This window comes from Nannobrachium achirus (assembly GCF_963921795.1).
Source record: "Nannobrachium achirus genome assembly, chromosome: 1".
In the NCBI taxonomy this organism is placed as follows: Eukaryota; Metazoa; Chordata; class Actinopteri; order Myctophiformes; family Myctophidae; genus Nannobrachium; species Nannobrachium achirus.
Window position 1 is genome coordinate 20,761,781 of NC_137810.1, and position 23,589 is coordinate 20,785,369.

The window sequence follows — 23,589 nt, forward strand, 5'->3', positions numbered from 1 at the left end:
GCGCCACCAGCAGGTAGACTTTAGGAAAACACATTTTTGGAACACAATGCCTCAAATCATGCATGCAGTGTCCGATTGCCATGAAAGGTCTAAGGTGAAGAACATATTCCAGCCTTTTTACATTGGCCTATTATACAGTAGCACCACCAGGACGCATGGCCTGGTGGAGACCTGTGCTCGGAAGAGCACTGCTTCTAGTTGTCATTGGAGAGATGCAAGCTGCAAGTAGGGACGGAACAGGTCAGGGCAGGTCACCTGCATGGGGGGCTTTATGTTTTACTGGCCAGGCATGTACAGCCACGTCAAGGATTATTGTAAGACGTGTCCACAATGCTAGTTGACAGCAGCACAGCTACTATACTGCCCCTGTACCTCTTGCCCCACTTCCTGTCATCTGTACTCCATTTGAACATAATACAGTAGGAATAGACATAGTGGGCCCAGTGGAGAAGAGCCAGGTAGGGGACGGGTTTATACTGGTCATTAGTGACTATACAACCAGAAACCCCAAGGCTTTCCCTTTGAGAGAGGTGACAACGGAGCAGGTATAGCTTCAGCCTTGCTGAAGTTTTTTCTCTCAAGTAAGGATAGTCAGGGAGTTATTGTCAGACAGGGTACCAACTTCACTAGCCACACACTCACAGGGAGAGGGAGGACTACCCCCTACTATACCACCTTCTGACAGATGGCTTAAGGAATGCTGCCTGAGACGTTTGTGTCAGAGAGTGGAATAACTGGGACAAATGGCTGCCATTTATTTTGTTTGCATACCATGAAATCCCCCAGGCTACAATGGGCTTTTCACCTTTTGAGCTGCTTTACGCCCACCAGTAAAGTAATTTAAGAGTAAGCGAGCAAAAGAACAAAATGTCCCAGACACCATCTTCACTTGCTCAATAGTTTTAATCACTCGCAACATTTCAGTCAAGGACCTTCTTTCCTGAATCTCTTCAGATGCCTGAATACTGAAGGTCCCTGATCAAAATGTTGAGTTATTGAGTTATTAATGAGTTATTTAAGCACATTTTCTTCAGCAGGTGAAGACAGTGTGCAGGTATTTATATTCTTTTATCAGTGTATGTGTTTACTCCACCAACACACCTATCACATAGACAAAACCCAGGTGTGCAAAAATACTTTTGATTACCAATAATATAAGAGCCAACAATTTATTTTAATAACCATTCTGTTTTCTTCTTGTAATCAGAAAGTGGCCGAGTGACGGCTTGTCTGATTCCTAAGCAGGGATGCAGGTGCTTCATTACATTGTTCAGACACCTCAGCTCTTATCTCCACCCACTCCCCTTCTCTTTTCATTACCATGATAATTATCTCGAATAAACTCCAGATAAGCGCCTTGGCTTCCTTGGATAATTGATTCCGTGCTCTCACATTATTATGAAACCTGTAAAATTGCCGCAGCAATTACTGTAGCAATTTCAGTTACCACAAACAATTACCTTCTCTTTATTTTTAAACCTTTGGTAGCTCATGTAATAACGAGCCGACACTGAGCTATTCTTTTTACTTAAGTAAAAGTATCAATACTGCAATGTAGATATACTTTGTTACAAGTAACAGGCCATAATTCTGAAAAAGAAACCTATATTTGCCTCGGAGATGTAGTGGAGTAGAAGTTAAAGTATTGAAAATTGGAAATACTCTATCAAAGTAAAAATACCTCAAAAGTGCACTTATTTACAGTACTTGAGTAAATGTACTTAAGTTACTTTACACCAATGCTAATACCAACTGCATGGACAGGGCCCACAATTTCACAGACACTGTCTGAGCTGTGCAACGGCTTGTGGAAAGTGGTCCTTGACCTCGTCACAGTGAATGACCCAAGATGCTATTTGCCATGTTTAGGTCATGATGTGGAAATGACTTATTTGTTACTGAGGAAATGCATTAGCACCCTTTGCATTCTCTAAATCGCTGAATGTGCGCAGGCACGCACAAATGCACATGTACGTATGCCTGTGCCTCCAGGCTATAGCTACAGGGAGGATAAAGAAGGCTCAGCAACACCACTGCTCCAATGCTTTTCCTGAAGGTTGACTCATCAGTAACGTGCATCACATCACTCTTTCTGTCTTGAGTACAAAGCATGCAGGGCGTGCACTAGGAGTCTGTATAGTCTGGGTCTGTAGCGTGTGTAGATATTGTGATTGAGCCATGGGTGCCGTCCATTTGAAGGAGTGACTGTGTATGTGCCTGACAGAATACATCCATACATATCATTGCTGTCAGGCGGAGACCTTGGATGTCCAAAACTGCTACAGTACTTGTCAGAAAAGTAAAAAAAAAAAGGCCTGGGCAGTGGTCCAAGCACATAAGCCTGACAGTGCATGGTGGGTTTGAGTTCCGTTCCCGACAATCTTTGCTGCGTGTCTCTCCCCGTCTCTCTCCCCGGTTTTCTGTCTCTCTTCTATACTGTAAACCAGGGGTCTTCAACGTTTTCAGGCCGGGGACCCCCAAACTGATAGGGAGATGAAGCAGGGACCCCCTACCACCTCGTAGGGTGGGGGGGTCGGGGCTACGACATATTTTTTATTTAAACAAGTACAAGTTACAGCGAGCAGCGTGGGCCGTACCACTACCAGTTCTAAACATACTACTTATTAACTGAGAACAAATGTCAATTATATCAACAATCTGTCAATTGCATAGTAATCATGTATTCAAGCTATTCAAAATGGATAGAATCATGATTTATTTTTTAACATAAATGTGGAAAATGAAAAAAAAAAAAAAAAAAAAACATTTTTTGAAATCTTTTTTTTTTCAAGCAATAATTTCGCGGACCCCCTGCAGTACCTCCGCGGACCCCCTAGGGGTCGCGGACCCCCTGTTGAAGACCCCTGCTGTAAACTATAAATACGGTACAGGCAGAAAACCCCCAAAAATATCTTAATTGACTTGAAAAATTTTACTTTGATGGATGCCATGGCATTTTAAGATTTTCTTACCTTTTTATGTGAGCTATGCTTTTTTTCCGTGCACAAGGCGCGTGCTCGATCACTATATCCGGGTGCATGTCGATGTACAGATCCAATCACAAAAGGATCCATGTAGACGCAACCTAGCTTTAGCATGCTATTAAAAAAAATCACACCCGTGTGAACTGAGCGGTGGTGGGGGGGGGGGGGGGGGGGGTGCCTGTGTGTGTGTGTGTGTGTGTGTGTGTGTGTGTGTGTGTGTGTGTGTGTGTATTGCAGTTGATGCTCAACCTCTCTGGTCACTCAGTGGTATTCAGGCTACACATTCCTCAGGCTACACATTCCTCAGGCTACACATTCCTCAGGCTACATACAGACAGACACACACACACACACGGCCACGCTATGGAGACGGTGTGACCACCGCTCAAAAAGGAACCTGTGTTCCAATGGATCCAATGTAGTTTTTATTAAGTCACAAGCTCTCGTTAATACTTTTCATTGGATTCAATATTCATAAAACCCACAGACAGACTTAACCACTTAAAGCAGCAAGAATAGCCTATTTGCATGCTCTCGATGCATCGCATAGCGACGCGTTGTGAGCTTGTAGATTTGTGTGACACTGAAAATAATAAAATACCGGTATAGAGATATAAGGTACAGGGTTTCCGCCACCGTTATATAGGCCGGGCGCCCCGCCCGGTCTGATATCGCCCCCGCCCGGCCAGACGTCCAGGGAAAATGATGCAAAATTCCTCCTAAAAGCGTACAGGCAGGCGACACGGCTCTGGAATGTGTTCAAGAATGTGCATGCATCCTGCCTCGCTGCGCTGTCTATCAGCGCACATTAACACCAGATAGATTTGTGTTACATAGTTGTTATTTTTTATTCTTTTGTGCTGTGCTGTATGGCTGCAGCGTGCAGAGCATACACCATACCCCTTTTTTGCAAAGAGACTTCACGTCGTCGTCATTAGACACACACACACACACACACACACACACACACACACACACTTGCAGAGAGAGGGAGAGCTATATTATTAGCCGACATGCTAACAGTGCCGCTATGTGTCCGATGGGACGCGATGCCAGATGAGAACCACAACAAAAAGTTTTCATCATCTTCACCTCCCAGCGAGTCAACAGTTTGCAAATGCGGATCCTACATGCTGCCTGCATTAACATTGGATATGTTTCTTTAGCCTACTTGAACGGGGCAATAGTGTTCTGTTTCTCTCTCTCGCTCTCTCTCTCTCTCCCCCCCAGTCCCTCCCGTATGAACGTTGTGCAGTGCAGGCTTGCTGGCGTGTGAGCTTGATGAAAACCGCTAATCTACAGGCTCACATTATGCAAAAAAAAGACGTGCATCCGGACGCGATGAGCGCTCAACTGCCTGCAACTAATTCAAAATCGCGCAATGCAACCCGTAAAGCGACATGCCTCATTGTGCGAACATGAAGTGACTGTTATGGAGAAACTAGTCTTTAGCTGTGAGTTTTCTCAATCCCCCAAAACAGGCACAGGAGTAGCGCTAGGTAGAGAGGCGCGTGTGTGTCTTTGTTTTCAAAGAGTCAGAACAAACTCCTGGGCTGGTGATCAACACTGCTTTTCCGACGTTTCCTCCCAACAGCGACACATATCCACACGTTACTGAGCTGCATGTGTGTCCAGCCTGCTTGCAAGTGTTTGTGTGTTAAGATAAACACATCTCCAACTCCGACCGTCTAACTTTGCTCAGCGTTGCCATGTTTTGTTTGTGAGAGAAACAAGCAATCAGGTCTATGCAAATAAAATGTATGTTTTTGTAGTGGAGTAAAGGTACAATATTTGGATCCGAAATTGTGGTGGAGTAGAAGGAATCAAAATACTGAAAACTGGAAATAGACAAGTAAAGTACAAATACCTTGAAAATAATTAAGACACTTCTCTTTACTTCTTTATGCCAAAAATGATAAATGTTCTCTTATTATTTTGAGGGCAAAAATAAGAATTAATATTAAAAATTAAGTGAATTAATTACTGGAATTAATTAATTAATTATCAAAAAAAATCGCCGCGGGCGCGAGATCCCCCCCTGGTCAAGACTTTTTCCTGCAGGAAACCCTGAGGTAGATGTACAGTATATATACTGTATGTCTATAGCGGATAGACACTTAAAATGAAGTTTCATGAGTGCATTCCATTGTTATCTTGCCAAGTCACTCCACTATTTCTGCATCCACTGCAGCCTGCTCCAGCTAAAATGACTAAGCATGTGTTCACCAAACATAAATGCCTATCAATCAACTGAAAGGTCACATTTTGCATCGTCTAACAGCTGCAAAGGAAATAAAAGAGCAATCTTCCAAACCATCCTCTCTGTGGAAGAGCAATAAAGTGACAGTGATTCACTTTGAACTGCGTTCAATAAAAGGTGGGACTTCTACCATGCCTGTAGTTATGGGGAAGTGTACCCTTTTGAGTAAGAGTTGTGACCGTGCATGTGTGTGTGTGTGTGTGTGTGTGTGTGTGTGTGTGTGTGTGTGTGTGTGTGTGTGTGTGTGTGTGAGAGAGAGAGAAATATTGTGTGCATGTGAAACTGGATGTGTGTGTGTGTGTGTGTGTGTGTGTGTGTGTGTGTGTGTGTGTGTGTGTGTGTGTGTGCACGCGCGCACGTGTGATTCTGTGCGTGCATGCGTGTCTACCTGTAATAGAGTCGTTGCAAATCTTTTCACTGTTGCCGTCCTCCTGTCCATCCGCATTCTGCTGTGTATGCTGCAGACTGAGTTTGTGACACACTTCAAAGGCCTGGCCCACTGTCCGCACAATCCGCATGGCCTGACTCTGAGGACGAGAAACACACAGAAAGTGATCAGGAGAGAAAGAAAGAGAGAAGAGTGAAACACCATATGGAGTCTAATGGTGCTGATAACGTCGGTCTTGCCTAAATACGGACGGATGGCAGTTCTGAGAACGGATTATGAATTCACAAAATGTGAAAAATATTCAAATAGACATATGGCATGATCGGTTCAGTGGTTTGCGAGATTAGCCACGGAGAGACACAGTGCACACACACAAGCTCTTTAGTTGGCAGAGGAAATCGAAATAGAGAAAGAAGCAAAAAAAGTGAAAGTAAAGTTCTCTTTAGTTCTTTGGAGCTGGATCTATGCAGCGTGTGCACGCGTGCGTGAGTTTGCCTGCTCATGCCTGTGTGTCTGTGTTTCTCCCCTCTCACCATCTGCACTGCTGTTAAAAGGCAGGTCAGGTGAAACCATGTGGGTGAGGGTGACTCAATCTGTTATCAACCTTCTGCTGTTCAGAAAGGCAGGGAAGGAAGGGAGCGAGAGAAAATTTCATTACAGAGCATTGGGGCCTAGCCCCCAAATGCTATTGATCCATGGCTTGAACCAGCGCTGCGTCGTTGAAGCCCAAAACACCCGAACAGCTCGCTCTGCAGACAAAACTGTTCTCAGCCCGACCTCCCAGTACTTTGTGCTTTGCGAGTTGAGACCAAGCCCAAACTATCACCGGAATATTATCTGGCCCAGTATCAAATAAGTAATACACAATATTCATCTGGGCTCCATGTTAAATTGAAAACTGGGAATGCAGCTGGTGGTGCTACGCCTGAGACTCAGATGAGAATGGGGTATTGGCCAACACCCAGAGAGGTTTTGGAGATGAAACATCCTATAAACTCTGCCATCTCCAGAGCAGTACTGAGGTTATGCAGCTAGGGCTGTCACAATTATTACATATTCGTTTAATTGCAATTATTTGAGGTAATCGCAATTATTTTGCATAATCGTCATAATCGTTTCCATGTTGAGAAATGTTAATATAGTTTCAAGCACTTTAAACAAGTAGTGGCAATAGCAGATCTACAAGTTCACAACGCATCACGACGTGTTGTGAGCTTGTAGATCGGCTATTTCCACTATCAATGTTCTTTTTTAAGTATAAAGTTGTCAAATATGCCAGTAATTTCTTTGTATATTTAAGTTATGTGTCATAATTGCCATGTGCAACTTCAAAGCCTAAAAGCCAAAGAGAATTGTAATTGTCAACAACAAAAACACAATTACAGTACTACAGTACTCTTTTTCTTTTTCTTACTTCTTTGTAACTTGTAACCTTAAACTGCTGTGCTGCCTCTGGGCAACTGAATTTCCCCCGTGGGATAATAAAGGTATCTATCTAATTAAATCGTTAATCACAGTTATTTGACAGACAATTAATCGTCATGTAAAATGTCATAATCGTGACAGCCCTACTCATCTCGCCACACATCGTCATTAGAACATTACTGATCCTGGCGAGGCTGTGCTGGATTGCCAGCCAGAGGCAAGAGTAGGACAGCCACCTGTCCAGGTGTGATAGACAGATAGAAATGGGATACATGGTAAAAACCCACAGTGTTCATTTAATTCCACCCTCTGGTCTCTCTCAACATATTCTCATTTAATCTCGCCACACATCGACACTTTAGTCAATCCAATCCATATAGTAGGTGCAACGGTGCAAGGTACCATTTCACATCTGGGAAAGACGCTCCTGGTGTTCAATAGACTCCTTTGTTAACCTCTCGAGGCCCTGTTACACGATTTATGCTCTCATTCAGCCACTACTCGGAGTCGAGCTGGGTTCAGCACCATACGGCATTGTATGACTCAGTGGAGACATTATTATTATATTTATATAATTATGAAGTGATATTGCACATGTATGATAATTCAGTTGGTGGCCGCTATAGGCCATATTCATATAGTATAAAGTATACTGTATAGTCGAGGGAGCCTCAAGATCCCATAGCATGGACGGATGGCCTGTTGGATGGTCATGCCATCAGACAGACATGAAATAAAACTCACTCCTGTATAATGTATGGTCAGTAAAGAGGATTTTACAATCAGGAAGTAAGCCTAACGCTGGAAACCCACAGGGTGCGCAATCTCGCAGAATCCCATGTTAATGAATGACCAGATGAGTACGGACACAGATTTTAGGATAGACAAGGTAATAGTTAGTTGGGCCTGAGGCCCCGGGGCCACAAGTCACACTTTGTGTGAGTGTGTGTGTGTGTGTGTGTGTGTGTGTGTGTGTGTGTGTGTGTGTGTGTGTGTGTGTGTGTGTGTGTGTGTGTGTGTGTGTGTGTGTGCGTGTGCACGGAATATAGTTGTGGTTTGGTTCCGGACTGGAGTCTGCCTATTGAGGATCACTGCCATATATGGTTATGCTTAAGTCAGAGAAACGTGGCCATGGTCCTGCCTATATGGGCATATTGGGTTCGTTTATGGTTATGTTTGAGTCAAAGTGTCGTGGACGTGGTCCGCCGGCCGGCCGGCACGCCCAACCATCGGCCCTCCCAGTAGCCAATTTTAATATAGGAGGATAGGCTCCTTAGTTTGTATGCCTCCAAAACTACCGCTTGAGATTCAACATAGCAGTCTATTTTCAGTTCCAGATGTGAAAGGGTACGTTGGGCGCACTGTAAGCCCAGCGAAGCTTTGTCAATCCAATCAGCATGTCCGCTGCGTACATAATGGATGCTGATTTGATTGGCAAAAGCTTCAATTTGATACGAGCAGTGGATGAGAACGAGCTGCCTCTCTCCCTCCCTCTCTCCAGTTATCCTCACACAACACCCTCCCTTCTCTTTTCGTATAGTTCAATGCTTCAGGAGCCAGACTGTTTTGTTTTCCACACAGCACTGGTTATCTCTCCTTTTTTTGTTCTTGTTCTCTCTCCATTGTCTCTACTGTATGTTCAATATTTCTACCTCACACCCGCTCTCTGGCCTGCAATAAGTGCCTTCCTTTGAACCTGTTCCAGAAGCACAAACATAATGGAGACAGGTGTGGATTCTGAGAAAACAAGTTGTTGTAAATGTAATATCCCACCAACATCCCACCTACGCCTTCTGCTCCAAGAGTCACACAATGCCTGATTGCAGGCACGTGCGTTGTGCACACATAGACATCAAAGAGGGCTTGAGCCCCTGCCCTTTTATCTGTCTGTAAAAAGTGCCCAGACCATGTATGCAGTTTTCACTATGCTGTAAGAAATGCAAATGCCCCGTTTCCATACTATAGTTGAAGGCAGCATTCAATTGCCTTGTCCAAACACCCCTGAACATGAATGCAGCATCTTATGTTGAAAGAATTGCCCTCTCTGTCTAGAAACACTACCACATCTCCAGTATTGTCTTGATTATATTAGTTTAGTGTGGTATCAAGTACTGAAAATAGCCGACCTCCAAGCTCACAACGCGTCGCAGCGCGGCGCGTTGTGAGCTCGGAGGTCTGCTATTTTCAATATCTTCACCAAAAGGGCCTTTTATAAATGTCAGCCCCTGCTTCTCTAACATTCTCTGCACGTCCCTGCTGGGGCACAACCAGCTTCATAATAGTGTTTCCTTTATCAACGTCAGCTGATGATGGCTGATGATATCCTCTGCCAAAAGACAATTAAAAACGGCTTGTCAGTCTCTCTATATATTCTACACCCCTGCCTATTTGTTTCTCTTCTATGATCTCATGCCAGAACCCTCTGTGGCCCCCAACTCCCTTCTATTCCCTCTCTCTCCATCCTCTCTCATGCTCCAAGTCCCCCCCCCCCCCCCACCCCCCACCCCCAAACAATAAGCATGGCGCCTGAGATCATCATTCTCAATTGTGATACAATCAAATTTTATCAAAAGCGCTACACATTATATTACCCACAGATGTTAGGGACTTTCAGAGCCCATTCCGAGGCAAACATTTAACAGCGCCAACACAGAGAAGGGACAAAGGGATCATAAAGCAGAAAACAAGGAGAGAACGCTGGGGGAATTTGGTTCTGATCAGAACAGTCACTCCTGGCGCCTTCTTCACACGCTCGCTCTCTCCTCCATTGTTTAATCTTTCACTCAAGTCCCCCACATTTTATTTACTGGGCGTACATCAGGGAATTGCAGGGAACACCAAGACAAAAAGGTGTTATGAAAAAAGGCAGCGCAAAATTACCTCCACTTCTGTTACGTTGAGCAGTAGGCACAATAATGTTGCCCCTAATGTTCACAAAAGGCTTTCGTTTCTTTGAGAAGAAGAGTTTGCAGGGTTCGCCATCAGAGACTGTGCGCAGATGCATTCCACCAGCAATGAATTTATATTCATGTATGGGTGTATTGCACACATATCTATGATATGTCACAATGCCAGTGACTCTTCTGAAGCATTAGCTTTCTTTGTGGACTAAACAATAAAGGAGAGGGCTTCCCCATACTGCCCCTCTCTCTCCCCCTCACTCTCTTGTTTGAGTCTAGGGCCAACACAGACTCGCCAGCTCTATTGTCCTAATGACAAGCTTTGTCTGTGTAATTGCCATCCCTTTGTTTCTGACACTGGATGCCATTGCCAAACGCACTCCCTCCTTCCAACAGCCTATACCAATTAGCAAGCATTATGGTTTCGCAGACAGTCATTAACACTGACACGGCTCAGGTGTTAACTGAATAGTGAATACTGAGAGAGAGAGAGAGAGAGAGAGAGAGAGAGAAAGAGAGAGAGAGACAGCGAGAGACTAGAGTGGAAAGCATCATTAACCTGGGTTAGTGTTATTATAGAGGACATTCAGTGATGCTATAAAGCCGTCTGTGTACTGAAGAACACAAGGAATCCCTGTCTTCATCACCAGCATGAGTAGAATAGGTTCATGACACTTCCCAAGACCCTCACCAAGTATGAACAGTGATGCAAGGTGGGTCACATGCTAATAGTACATGCTGACAATACTGCATCATTATAATACTGTACAGCAGGGGTCTTCAACAGGGGGTCCGGACCCCTAGGGCGTCCTCATAGTTACTACAGGGGGTCCTTCAAATCTTTGTGGGATAGAAACCTTTTTTCTCCTTTTTTATATTAACCACTTGAACCCTGGCCAAAGAACTTTAGCCAAAAATAGCAGATCTATAAGCTCACAACGCCTGGCGCTGCGAGGCGTTGTGAGCTTGTAGATTGTCTCATTTTGGCAAAGAGGTTTGGTGTAGAGCAGGGGTCTTCAACGGTAACATGGCATTAGGTCGAACACCCTTTGGTCCGACCACCAAAACCTAACCTTAACCCTAACCTCAGTAAAACTATGCCTAAACCTAACCCTAACCTCAGTCACCGTGACGCGGGTGATTATCTAAACTGCCGACGCTGGTGAGTATGTTATCAAACCACCCGACACTGTTCGACCCAACGGGAGTTCGACCTATGGGGCAGTCCCCTCTTCAACAGGTGGGCCGGGACCCCTAGGGGGTCCTCAGAGTTACTACAGGGGGGCCGCCAAATCTTTGTGATAGGATCATCTATCTATAAATGCGACAAATCTCTGTCTGTCTGTCTGTTTGTTTGTTTGTAATCCGCGTATCTCGAGAACCGTTCGTCCCACCGGCTTCAGATTCGGCACGCGCGTTCCCCGCCGCCGCGCGGAGTGCAGTGCCGGGCCTCGACCCGACCCGACTCGCGGTTTTCCGAAACCGGCGCGAAACGTTCGGAATCTCCTTATGCGGAGCTGATTGTTGACATCAGGCTGTTCCGGAGGAAATCGGCGCAAGCGCTGAGTCATTGTGACATCACTTCATAAAAGGCTCTGACATCACGTACGCCACATGAGTCAACACAAAATCTCTGTGAATGTGTATGTATGTATGTAATCCGCGTATCTCGAGAACCCTTCTTCCCACCGGCACGCGCGTTCTCCAGATATGGGCATAAAGTCTGACATCAGAGTTTTCCGCAACCGGTACTGTGTGTGCAGAGATCTTCATATATGGGCATAAGTGGACAAAGACAAACAGATGGTCAAAACGGGTCCTATGACAACAGGTATATTGGGGTTTGCATTAAAGGGTGGGGCATTCATGGGGTTTGCATTAAAGGGTGGGGCATTCATTCCCTATTTCAAATTCGGCACGTGCGTTCCCCACCGCAGCAGGTAGTGCAGTGCTCGGCCTCGACCCGACCCGACCCGATACACGATTTTCTGGAACCAGCACGAAAGGTTCGGATTCTGATGTCTGACATCAGGATTTTCCGGAACTGGCACTGTGTCTGCATAGATCTCCATATATGGGCATAAAATGGATGCAGACAGACAAATACAGATATCTCCATATATGGGCATAAATGGACACAGGCAAACAGATGGTCAAAGATCTCCATATATGGGCATAAAGTGGACGCAGACAGACAGATATCTCCATATATGGGCATAAATGGACACAGGCAAACAGATGGTCAAAACGGGTCCTATGACAACAGGTATAATGGGGTTTGCATTAAGTTTGTCTCCTCCTCCATCTGTTTGTCTGTGTCCCTTTATTCCCATTATGGAGATCTCTGTATCTGTCTGTGCCACCGACTGTGTTGCAGACACAGTGCCGGTTCCCCCTTTAATGCAAACCCCATTATACCTGTTGTCATAGGACCCGTTTTGACCATCTGTTTGAAAAAGCGACAGAAATCTCATATATGGGCATAAAATGGACGCAGATAAACAGATATCTCCATATATGGCATATATGGGCATACAATGGATGCAGAATCACAAAGATCTCCATATACGGGCATAAAAGGGACACAGACAGACAGATACAGAGATCTCCATATATGGGCATAAAATGGACGCAGATAGACAGATATCTCCATATATGGGCATATATGGGCATAAAATGGACCCAGAACTATAACTGCAGTGATCTCCATATATGGACATAAAATGGACACCGACAGACAGACAGATACAGATATCTCCATATATGGGCATAAATGGACACAGGCAGACAAATGGTCAAAACGGGTCCTATGAAAACAGGTATAATGGGGTTTGCATTAAAGGGCGGGGCATTCATTCCCTATTTACATTGTTCCGAGTTGGCCGGGTCGCCGACTAGACGCTGGGCCGCCCGAAGGGCGGCCCAGCTTCTAGTTCTTTTAAATTAACAACTTGAACCCTCGCAACCCTATTCTGAGGAGAACTTTAGCCAAAAATAGCAGATCTACAAGCTCTCAATGCCTCGCAGCGAGAGACGTTGAGAGCTTGTAGATCGGCTATTTTCGGCAAATAGGTTTGGTGTAGAGGTAAAAAAAAGAGCAGACCAAGTACAGAGTGAAAGGTCAAGTTAACTAAAAACACAAATCCAATAGACTGATGACAGTGGTGTCAAACATGTCTATGAATCAATCTCTATCGATGAAAATCTGCATCACACATTTATACAATATGTAGAGGGGGTCCTTGCTTCATCTCTCTCTCAGCTAAGGGGTCCTTGGTCTGAAAACTTTGAAGACCCCTGGTGTAGAGGGTAAAAAAGAGCACACTAAGTATAGAGTGAAAGGTCAAGTTTATTTAAGTATTGATGGTTCAAGTGGTTAAATATCTGAAAACACATATTGACATGAATCCAAAATAGAATGATGATCGTGCTGTCAAACGATGAAACTATATGGAATCTGGGGGTCCCTGCTTCATCTCTCTCTCAGCTAAGGGGTCCTTGGCCTGAAAACGTTGAAGCCCCCTGCTAGAGTCTTTTTTTTATCTTAAAGATTATTCTGTTTTATGCAGTAAACAAGGAGTGGAGTGTGTTCAGCCATGGCAATAAATGAAAAGCAATTGTTAAATTGAGAGTTAAATTGCCCGCTAGATAAGATCCTGACCACTGATTATAAATCTAGCGCTTGATCAGCGCCAGCAGGATGCATCATCACCCTCACATTATTGTTGCTGTTGTGCAGACACCTTCCATCTCCACATTTCATTCTTTTATGCTGTTTTTTCTTTCATAAATTAATACCCTATTTTATATGTCGCCATATGACAGTACTGCGCAAAATTAGCAAAAATAGATACCAGCTCACAACACATGCCGCGAACAGAGTTTCACCTATAATTTTGGACTGGTACAGTATATGCCCAAAATGGTTGAAAGTGGTTAATCATGTTTATGTGTTCTGTAAATTTGTAACCAATTAAAATATGAGCAAGAGTTTGTGGCTTAATAGTAACTAAAGTAGAAACAGGTTATTTACCACCCGACAACGACGATATGCTGTGACTGTGAGCCTATGATGCGCTTGAAATGATCAGAGTTAAATTAGCAGACGTCAAATTAGAGTATCTGGTTACAGGGCAACCACCCAGAGAGGGACCCATTAAACCTAACACACAGTCTCATTAACACATCACAGATGAGACATGAACATTTACTGCTCCCATTATCAGGGTTTATGATGTCAGATCACTGGTCCTGCATCAAAACCTTGTAACCACTAAAAGGACACCAATGCAGGAAATAAAATAAAAAGACAACAGCGATTTCTAAATGTTCATCCACTACATGTTTATTTATTTGTCAAAGAGGGCAATGAATGCGTTTCACCGACCCACGCTTAAAGGACGGCAACAAGTCTGTTCGCCCACCCGGCCGTTCGCCAATTATTATTTGCTGTCCGTTCGCCCGGGAGGTGTCCGTTCGCCTGGAGTTTTTGCCAACCTAACTGACATTTATGTGCTCAAATTGTTAAGCACAACTATCAACAATCATTCAATTTGGAAGAATTCTATGTGTGAAAAACCCACCAGCAGGGCTTGATGGGTACATTGGGTAGGTCAAAGTCAATGAATATTGAAAAATCAAACCTCGGTTCGAAGTGGAGCGGTGAATCTGTGTGTGTGTGCGTGCGTGCGTGCGTGCGTGCGTGCGTGCGTGCGTGCGTGCGTGCGTGCGTGCGTGCGTGCGTGTGTGTGTGTGTGTTTGTGCCTGCACAACAGCGCCCCTCCTTTAACTTGTGTGGCCACTCAAGGTATTGCCAGGCTACAGACATACCCAGCCAGCCAGCCAGCCACAGACATACCTGTCTATTGGGAGCGCTTTCACCACTCCAAAAAATAGGGGCAATTATTGAAACATGTTCATAGGAATAGTCAAATAATTATCACTCAAAGATGTGGAAAAGAAAGCTTTGTATTTATTTTTTATTGATAATGAGACAAAGTAGTATGTTATTGTTTCTATCCATTAGTATTCACATCATAGGCTACACAAGTTGAATTATTGTCCATTAAAAAGAAAAGGTACTGTACATCAATCAATAAGAATAAGAATAGGTAATTCCTGGGCAAAAGTCGTGCGAGAACCTGGCGAAAGGTCGGGCGAAATATCCTACTTTTTTGGCGAACGGCCAGGAGGGTGAACAGACTTGTATTCTAAAGGACTACTACATGGTCACAAAAGAAGAGGTCTTCAAGTTGACGGCGGAGATATCCAAGAGACATTCTCATTATCAGGTTTAAGAGCCCGTACAGTGTCTCATCATTTTTATCTTAATGTGCATCTCTGTTCACGCTTGGCCTGTTAATATTTTTATGCCACATTAGTTAAGATACAGGGTAGCAATTAGACGTGGGAGGGTGAAATTATATCCTTGGAAAAGCATACAGCAATATACCCAAAACACTGATGGATATAATAGCACTTTCAACACGTTCAAACATCATCACCTTCAATGATTAATGATTGAATGCATGTGTAGCATGGGGGCCACCTAGGGAAATAGAGGACATTCACTTCCACTAAACCTAACAACCAAGACTAGAGCTGGATTCAAAGCTGGCTCATTAGTCATTACCCCTCGAGGTAATCAACAGAGTCTGACCAACAGTGCACAGGTAGTCTCACGTGGCCACTGGCCAGACTGTTGACTCCGCGATTTGGAAATGCTCCCGTCATACAGTCTGGCATAACGAAAAAAGAACGGTGAGTATCCGGTTAAAGCGGAAGTGAAGCCTCCTCCCCACTTCCGTTTCGTTTTTAACATCTCACACATTTATCCTAATATAAATGAAAAATCATTAAGCATATTTAGCTTGTTGCTTAGTAGAAATGACATTTTGAAATATATTTTCATGAACGGAAATGCCAGTTTCCATTACTCGCCACTCAGGAGGTGTAGTTCCAGACTCTATATAGCATTCGGAGATTGTGGAATAGTTGTCTGGCTACGCGAGACTAGTGCACAGGTAACCATCTCATAGGGCCTCAGGAAGGGATTTTTGTGTTGCCAGGTGTTTTAAAACAGTTCCTCTAAGTGTGAAAATAACAACCATGCGCAGTAACTCAATGTTAACACATTGGGTGCCCCTGGATTGAGCCCCATTTATCTCCTCTAGGTGCCCAGGCCCACCACCATTGTATTGAATCCGGCCCTGCTGCGTCAATGCATGCGTCATGACGTCACTTGGTCACATGAGCGCAGACAGGATGTTGTTGTGTAACTTTCTGTATGGACCAGTGTTGATCATAACTTTTCATTGCCGATCAAAATTTTGACATTTTGCCGCACCCCGCCACAGTTTTAGCCACAAAACAAACATCAGAGATAAAGGGCGTTAAAGATGGGGAAATGCATTGGAGTATACAGAGAAAAACGGCCGTGCGATGCTCTCAGCGTCGACTCGAAGCGACTAGCGGCTAATGGGCTACATCCAGGTGCAGCCCCAACCTAACGGTGAGATTTAAAGTTAATACTGTAAATACAGTAAACACGTCAACGCGTCGTGGGCCTCCAGCGACATCAAAGAGATTGACGCGTGGGCACTCGCTGTGTTAAGACATTATGTAGGGAAAAGAATGATGAATCGCTATAAAGACACGTGTTGATGCCACGTTTAATAGGCCTGGGTTTAACCTCCCAGTGTCCTACTTGAAACTGAGATGGACAGAGTCCAGTTTAAATTCAGAGGACGTGCCATATCTTCCAAGAACTGAGTGATATTACACAACACACACAGCTCTCAGCCCAGAGACAATGAGGTGTCCTCTGATGAATCCCACTGGTCACAAACCCCCACTTAAAGTGTACCTGGTGAAGGCCGGGTCATTAATTAACCTCCTTTAGACTGCCAGATGAAAAATGGGAGGGAGAGGGAAAGACAGAGAGTGTGTCTCTTCATAGCAGCAAAGGAGCAAATGGCAACAGAAAGAGAGAGAGAGAGATGGTTGAAGAGTCACTACAAGGGCAAACATGAGAGAAAGCATCGAGGGAGAGATGAAGAGAAAGCAAGCACTCGTCTTGGTGTCTAAGGCGATGGGGCAGAAAAGCCTTTCAACATCCATATGATTTAAAGCCCAACCATTCACTGCTGCTCATTACAGAGAAATAAAATCGACTTAATCTCCTCCTTAATGTTGCACCTTCATCCTTATCCACCCTCTCCATCTAAACACTGCAGACCCGCGCTGCTTTAGAACGGCATTCACACATTTGACATGAAATATAGGCACCTTCCATACATTTTTCATCAGGCAAAAAAAAAGAAGCCTTTATTGCCTTTCATTTTTCTTCTTATTGCCTGTCTCTTTTTCAATGCGCGAATGTGCGCTTCTTTCTCCTCTCCTCTCTCGCTACACCTCGCTTTGTAGAGAGTGGTGAGATTTTCCAGGCTTATTCCCATAGTAAGGAGGATGAAGTGTTTAAATAAGATCATGTCCATCCCCTTCCATCACTACTAAAACCCCTGAGTACGCTACCTCCACGCAACACTGACTTCTTTCTTAAGCCTGAGTCAACTGACAAGCTCACAACACAAACCAAAGTGTGCGACACCGGTGCACAGATAAGTATAAATCAGGCATTACAATGAATCACACAAATGCATACACATCTATGTAGAGAGGAGCGAGTGCACACAATCACACAAAGTGTGACCTTGTGGCATCGGGGGCCTCTGGGCCAAATTTAACCTGAGAGAAATCTTTGTATGCTTTACTTTTCATTTTGTCTTCTCTCTGGAAAAGTGTATCGCGCTTGTGCGAGTGCGTATCTGTCAGTGCGCCTGTATGGATGAGCCTGCCTGTATGCATGAGCCTGCCTGTGTCAGTGTGTGGATCTGACTGTCAATGATTCACCGAAGCAAGCCTTGAGCTTACGACCGTTCCACTGGCCTTAGCAGCTGAAGTGGAAAACAGGGGACCCATATATTTCGAGTGCTCCTGTCACGCATTTGAGCATTATTGTGACTTTGTTTCCACAAAGCTGTCAAGAAGACACTCAGTCATTGAAGATGGCTCAGGCTATATTCCTTCCAAACCCTTCAGCACGACTACAGGCCCACAGGTCGAGAGGAATTGTATTGCATTATTCTTCTAGCGCAAGACGGGTGCATGCACCGGCTTCAGAGGATGGCAGGGCCTGACTGCGAACATCACAGGATTCAGAGGGTAGATGCTGTAAGATTTATGTCCCACCCCGAGATTCAAATCAAAGTCTCTGTGCGAGGGCAGACATTTCTACTGATGCGCTAAGATGGAACGCCTGCTCGGGCAGGGGTGATATTACACTTTGAACTTCAGCCAATACCTCTTGTCAACCAGTGGTGTTCATAACCAACACGGGATAAAATATTCTCAATTGAAGAGCAGTGAGATCACCACCAACTAGGGGTATCAAAAAGTATATCGTCCCACAATATACTGTATCTCAATATTAAAACATGACGATATGTATAATCGTGGCATCATACAGTATTGCGATATCTTTTTGTTCTTACTGTATGGTGTGTGAAATGTGAGATTACCATAATTACAGTAATCATTAATCATGTCTTCCATCATATGCAAGGGCTTTTAGAGAGGAATGAACACTCACTTTTAGTTGAGAGCGCTGCGGAGGTGAGGTGTGTGTGTCTGCTGATCGCTTGTTGACGCTTGTTAATGTTAAATGCGTCAAGGCAATAAAGTTTCTGCAATGTCAAATAGGCCTACATCTATTAAGTGACCCTCTCTGGTATTATATTGTACACCATACTCTATCATAAAGACTGGTAAAAATAAAAGTTCCGGACTGTAGCTTTAACTAGTGTAGGTGGAAATTACATTATGTCAGTACATCAATAAAACTGCATACAGAGATGTTTTTGGTTAATTGCTTGGAAACATAAACTGATAAACCTGATGGCTCTTCTTCAGACCTTTACAGTAGGTCATTGGGTCAGCAATATAAACATCAACATTTCGGGAACTGCGCAGCACTGCAACACATTCTAGTGTGTGACAGTGTGTAAACCGCATTGTGCTTCAAACTGCATTTTATTACTGGAAGTCTTTCAGAAAGTGCTGCCTGCAGATGATTGTGTGGGCCTGTGTTTCCTCCAGCATTATTGCAAGCAATTGCATTATCTTTTGTCTTGGCCTAAATGATGCATGAAAATGAATATCTACCCCCCATCTATATCCCGAGCTACGCAACCAACCTGTGGGGTCCAAAAACAAGACACAGAGGATGAGAGCCATGTAGCGGAACTAAGAAGCCTTATATGATGGCAGGATTTTCGCAGGGGATTTCTGCATATCGACCGTTAGCTCTCATTTGTTTGTCACAGTACATCTGCAACTCCTACAAACTGCAGCTGTGAGGCACGCAGTCTCTCACAAGCCTGATGTACCCTCTGCAGCATGACACCGTCACAAGGCCCCAAAATAGCCGATCTAGAAGCGTGTTGCGTAGGGCTGGGTGCAATAACCGCAATATCGCCATACCGAGTTCATAACCGCAATTATACTGTGATTATTTTTTTTATATTATTTTTATTTAAATGTATTTAAAATGTATTTATTTTTTCCATTCAAAACAACTATTTGGGGAGATACCCTATACCCTGAAGAAGGCAGTTTGCTACTGAAAAGTTGGTTTCCCTATACTCTGCTTCCTAAAATAAAAATGTGCACTTTGGCTACAGTGTGTCTTCTTTGTCTTTTAAAAGACTATTATTGAGATACCGCGATACCAGCCATACCGTCAGTAAACAGTGACTTGTTACCATAATAACTAAAAATCAATACCGCCCCCAGCCCTAGTGTTGTGTGCTTGTAGATTTGCAATTTTTTGGCACACATCAACGTCGTGCGACAGAGTTAAAAGAATGAGGCAACACTCTGCTCACCTTCTTTTTGGACTTGAACACATTGCAGCGGAAAACGTTGCTCTGTCCATCTCTGGCGATGTAGCTGAAGATCTTCAGGTCCTGGGAGTCATGGGACACGTAGAATATCCTGGAAGAAACAATATGAAATTAGGTTTAGGGATATATATATATACAGTATATATCGTTGTTGTCTGGTGGAAACCTTGTATGTCCAAAACCATTGGTTTTGTATACATCATTTTTTAGAATGATTTAAACTAGTAAAAACAGCCGATCTACAAGCACACAACGCCTCGCGATGGGAGGCGTTGTGTGCTTGAAGATCTGCTGTTTTCACTACCTTTGTGCGACAGGTAGTGTGTATGATGAAGTAGGGCTTTAATTTACGAAAAAACATACAATTGTGAACTTTGAAAAAGGAATAAGAACTTGCTTAAAGAGTATGTATACTGTATCCCTCATGTATTAGTGTGCATATACATACAGTATATGCACACTAATACATGTGTATTACTAATACTATGGGTGCTTATTTGGTCTTGGATCATGATGAAACTATTAAAAAGAAAAAACAAGAGACAAGAGTGTAAAACAAACAACGTTTTACTACAGTAGTAAATTACAACGGCACACAGAAAATAAACAGTGAAGACAGTAGCCGATTAACTATGTGATAGAATAATCTAGAAGGAAAACTGAAAAAAAAATATATATAATCAGAATACAAACAATATCGTATGAGGCAGAGGAGAGAGGGAGAACTAAGCCAGAGACCCAAATAGAGCAATCTCTGGCGAGTGGAAAGATTGAGCAGAGACAGATAATATCCTACAGGAGGACAGGGGGAGAAATATGTAACAGGCCGTCCCACCAAGGAGAAATAGTGTGAAATAATAAATAATATCCTGCAGGATGGAGGACAGTACGTACAAAGATCTATGTTGTGAGTTGTAGAAAAATTATGATGACATCAGAGGACGTTAAGGCTTAATTTATACTTAGTTGCATGACTGTTTCACTCGAGAAAAATTATCAAATAAGACACATTTCAGTTGAGTATAAACTAGAAGGCTTCTGCCAGGCCAGGTATTAATAATATTAATAATAGCTTGAATTTATATAGCGCCTTTCATGAACCCAAGGACGCTTTACAAACAACCAAATAAACAACCAAACAAATCAACAAACAACTATTTTCCATAAGAAACACGGAATAAGGTGGCCTGGGCGGCTAGGGTAGCGATCCGAGCACCTAGGCTTGTCATGGGTTCGACTCCCAATCCCAACGAACTTTGCTACTCGTTATAACTCCCCTTCTCTCTCTCCCCATTTCCTGTCTGTCTACTGTCATCTATCAATCATACCAAAAATATATATTTTTTAAATAAGGTAGTAGGAGTCAATCTTAGGCAATCAGGATGAAATATGAAAAATCGGACAGGCCCGTCACTCCATGTACCGTTTTGCATAATGTTTGGACAAAATCTGTAGGAGTAATAGAAAAACCGTTTGGCAAAAATCGGCCTCCTGGTGGTGCTATAATATGCCAATGTGAAGTTTCATGGAAATCGGATGCTGCGTGCATTATTTGACGCATTTTGTTCAAAAACTTGGGGTAGTGGTTCTGCACTGGCATCCAGGGGGTGTGTGTGCAGTTTCATTGCTGATCAGTCCAACGGTGCCGGAGACAGACAGATACACGGATGGACGGACAGGGGGCAAAACATAGCCTCAGCCAAAGACAGGGATTTATCCACAGATACACAATGTTATCATTGTGTATCTGTGGAATCCAAACACAATGATAACATACTTTTGATCCAAACGACAAAGAAATTGTCCAAGATACACTTTGTATCCTTGTCTGTCTGTCTGTGTCTGTCCAAGATACACTTTGTATCTCTCTCTCTCTCTCTCTCTCTCTCTCTCTCTCTCTCTCTGAATACAGAATAATTACTGATGTCTAAGAGTCATTATGGAAACATGTAACAAATGACCTACAATACATTTAAACGCAGGATGCGGTACTGTATGCATACTGGCTGATTAGCTGTTTGAGATCATTTCTCCCAAAGCAGAGGCTGGTTACATGGTCGATTTGTAATTTGACCTCGTTGGGAATATGTAGTACACGAATAACATTGAAATGTATGTTCACACAAGCTCAAATGTGTTTTCAGCTACATTCTACATACCTTGGCAGAACAGGACACATTGTGTGGTGTGTGTTTGTGTGTTTAGCCTCTCATCCAAACCTCAGGGACAGTTCTGTGGTGTGTGCTTTGGCACTTTCGCCCCCGGCCACCCGGCTAGCATATGGATGATGTCATGATGATGACCACCAGCCTTCTGGCAGCTCCAGACAGAAATCCTTTCATTCTGTCCTGAAGTCAGTGGTCTATACGTACACACCTTAGCGCAGAGCTCTCTATCTTTAAACTTGAGAGTAAAACAAAACATTTTGTCTCCTTTACCGACTAATGTGCCTACAGGGAGACAAAGAATGGAGGCATTGATTAAAGAGACATTATCAGTTGGCAGTAAGTGTACCTTGCCAGAGGGAAACCAGAAAGAGCTTAGTTAGACTGGACTAGTTGACAAATCCCCCAACAATGCACACATGACAGTGCAGATATATCTCCATCAACTGTCTTTTGCACCAAAGCCTGCCAAACATATGCTACACAGACACAGTCACAGCGTGTGGAAACCCATTTGTATACTCTGAGTTACAAATGTATACATGAACACTGAGGATTTTGTTCCAAGACAGCAGAAAGCAAAATACATCTGTGAATCGCTCCTAGTCCATAAAATCTGCATAACTGCAAGTTTGGGGATCTTGGCATTGCTTACATTTACTTGGTACGCCACAATTACATAATGTATTATGCTGAATATCTACCATAGCCAACAACCACTAAACCATAACTCAAACGTTATTTTCTGATTGCCAATACACAGGTTTCAGTGTCTAAAAGTATACAGTATATTATTAAGTTTCAAGGTGGTTGCACACTGCTGCGTTTTTCGTTGCGAAATGCGTTTTTCAGGGCAAGGAGAGAGAGAGAGATAGAGAGAGCAAGGGACCGGGTGGTGCGCGAAACGGGCGGCAGTGTGCAAACGTGACTGACATAAAGTGAGCTTTATTTTTTTCCGAAATTCACTCCGATATTCGGCCCGAAAAACGCAGCAGTGTGCAACCACCTTAAGTGTTTTTTGAGAAGGTATTCATCTGACTGCAACAAAGCAAGCAAAACCTACATTTTACTGACAAATAAAATAAAAAAGCACAGAACTAGGAAAGTGCACTCTTCAGAGTGTAGTTCTCTGCCAGGCCTGGTTGCCTATCCAGGGCTGGGGTACAGCAGTCTGGACATGAGGAAGCTGTGGGGTGAAATAGAGTTTGTACGACAGACGGTGCAACTTTGGTGCCATTTTCATAAACATTAGGCCCCAGGCACAATTTTGTGAATCTAATTACAGGCAAACGATAAGGAGTATGAAAAGCTGACCGCAGCCTTCCTTTCCCCAGTGTCACACAAAAGAAATGCTCAGGATACAACCTTCAGTTAGGTAATATTATGTGAACCACAACAACCTTCATGTATAACAACCTCTGCACGGATACCATCTTATTAGTGTGGCTGCCCCTGTAGGGCAACCACACTATACTTGTCCGACTTTATTCCATCTTCCAAAGTAA

General features: G+C 43.6%; 1 protein-coding gene across 1 annotated transcript in view; it reads right to left on the bottom strand.

Moving 5' to 3' along the window:
* Window positions 1-23,589, bottom strand: part of LOC308292007 (carboxyl-terminal PDZ ligand of neuronal nitric oxide synthase protein-like) — a 236,139-nt gene that overhangs the window by 108,812 nt on the left and 103,738 nt on the right. Inside the window, exons 5-6 of the mRNA XM_080734199.1 lie at window positions 19,902-20,010; window positions 5,633-5,771 (exon numbers count right to left, since the gene is read on the bottom strand). Of these exons, the coding sequence (XP_080590325.1) occupies window positions 5,633-5,771; window positions 19,902-20,010 (248 nt within the window). The remainder of the gene's footprint in view (window positions 1-5,632; window positions 5,772-19,901; window positions 20,011-23,589) is intronic.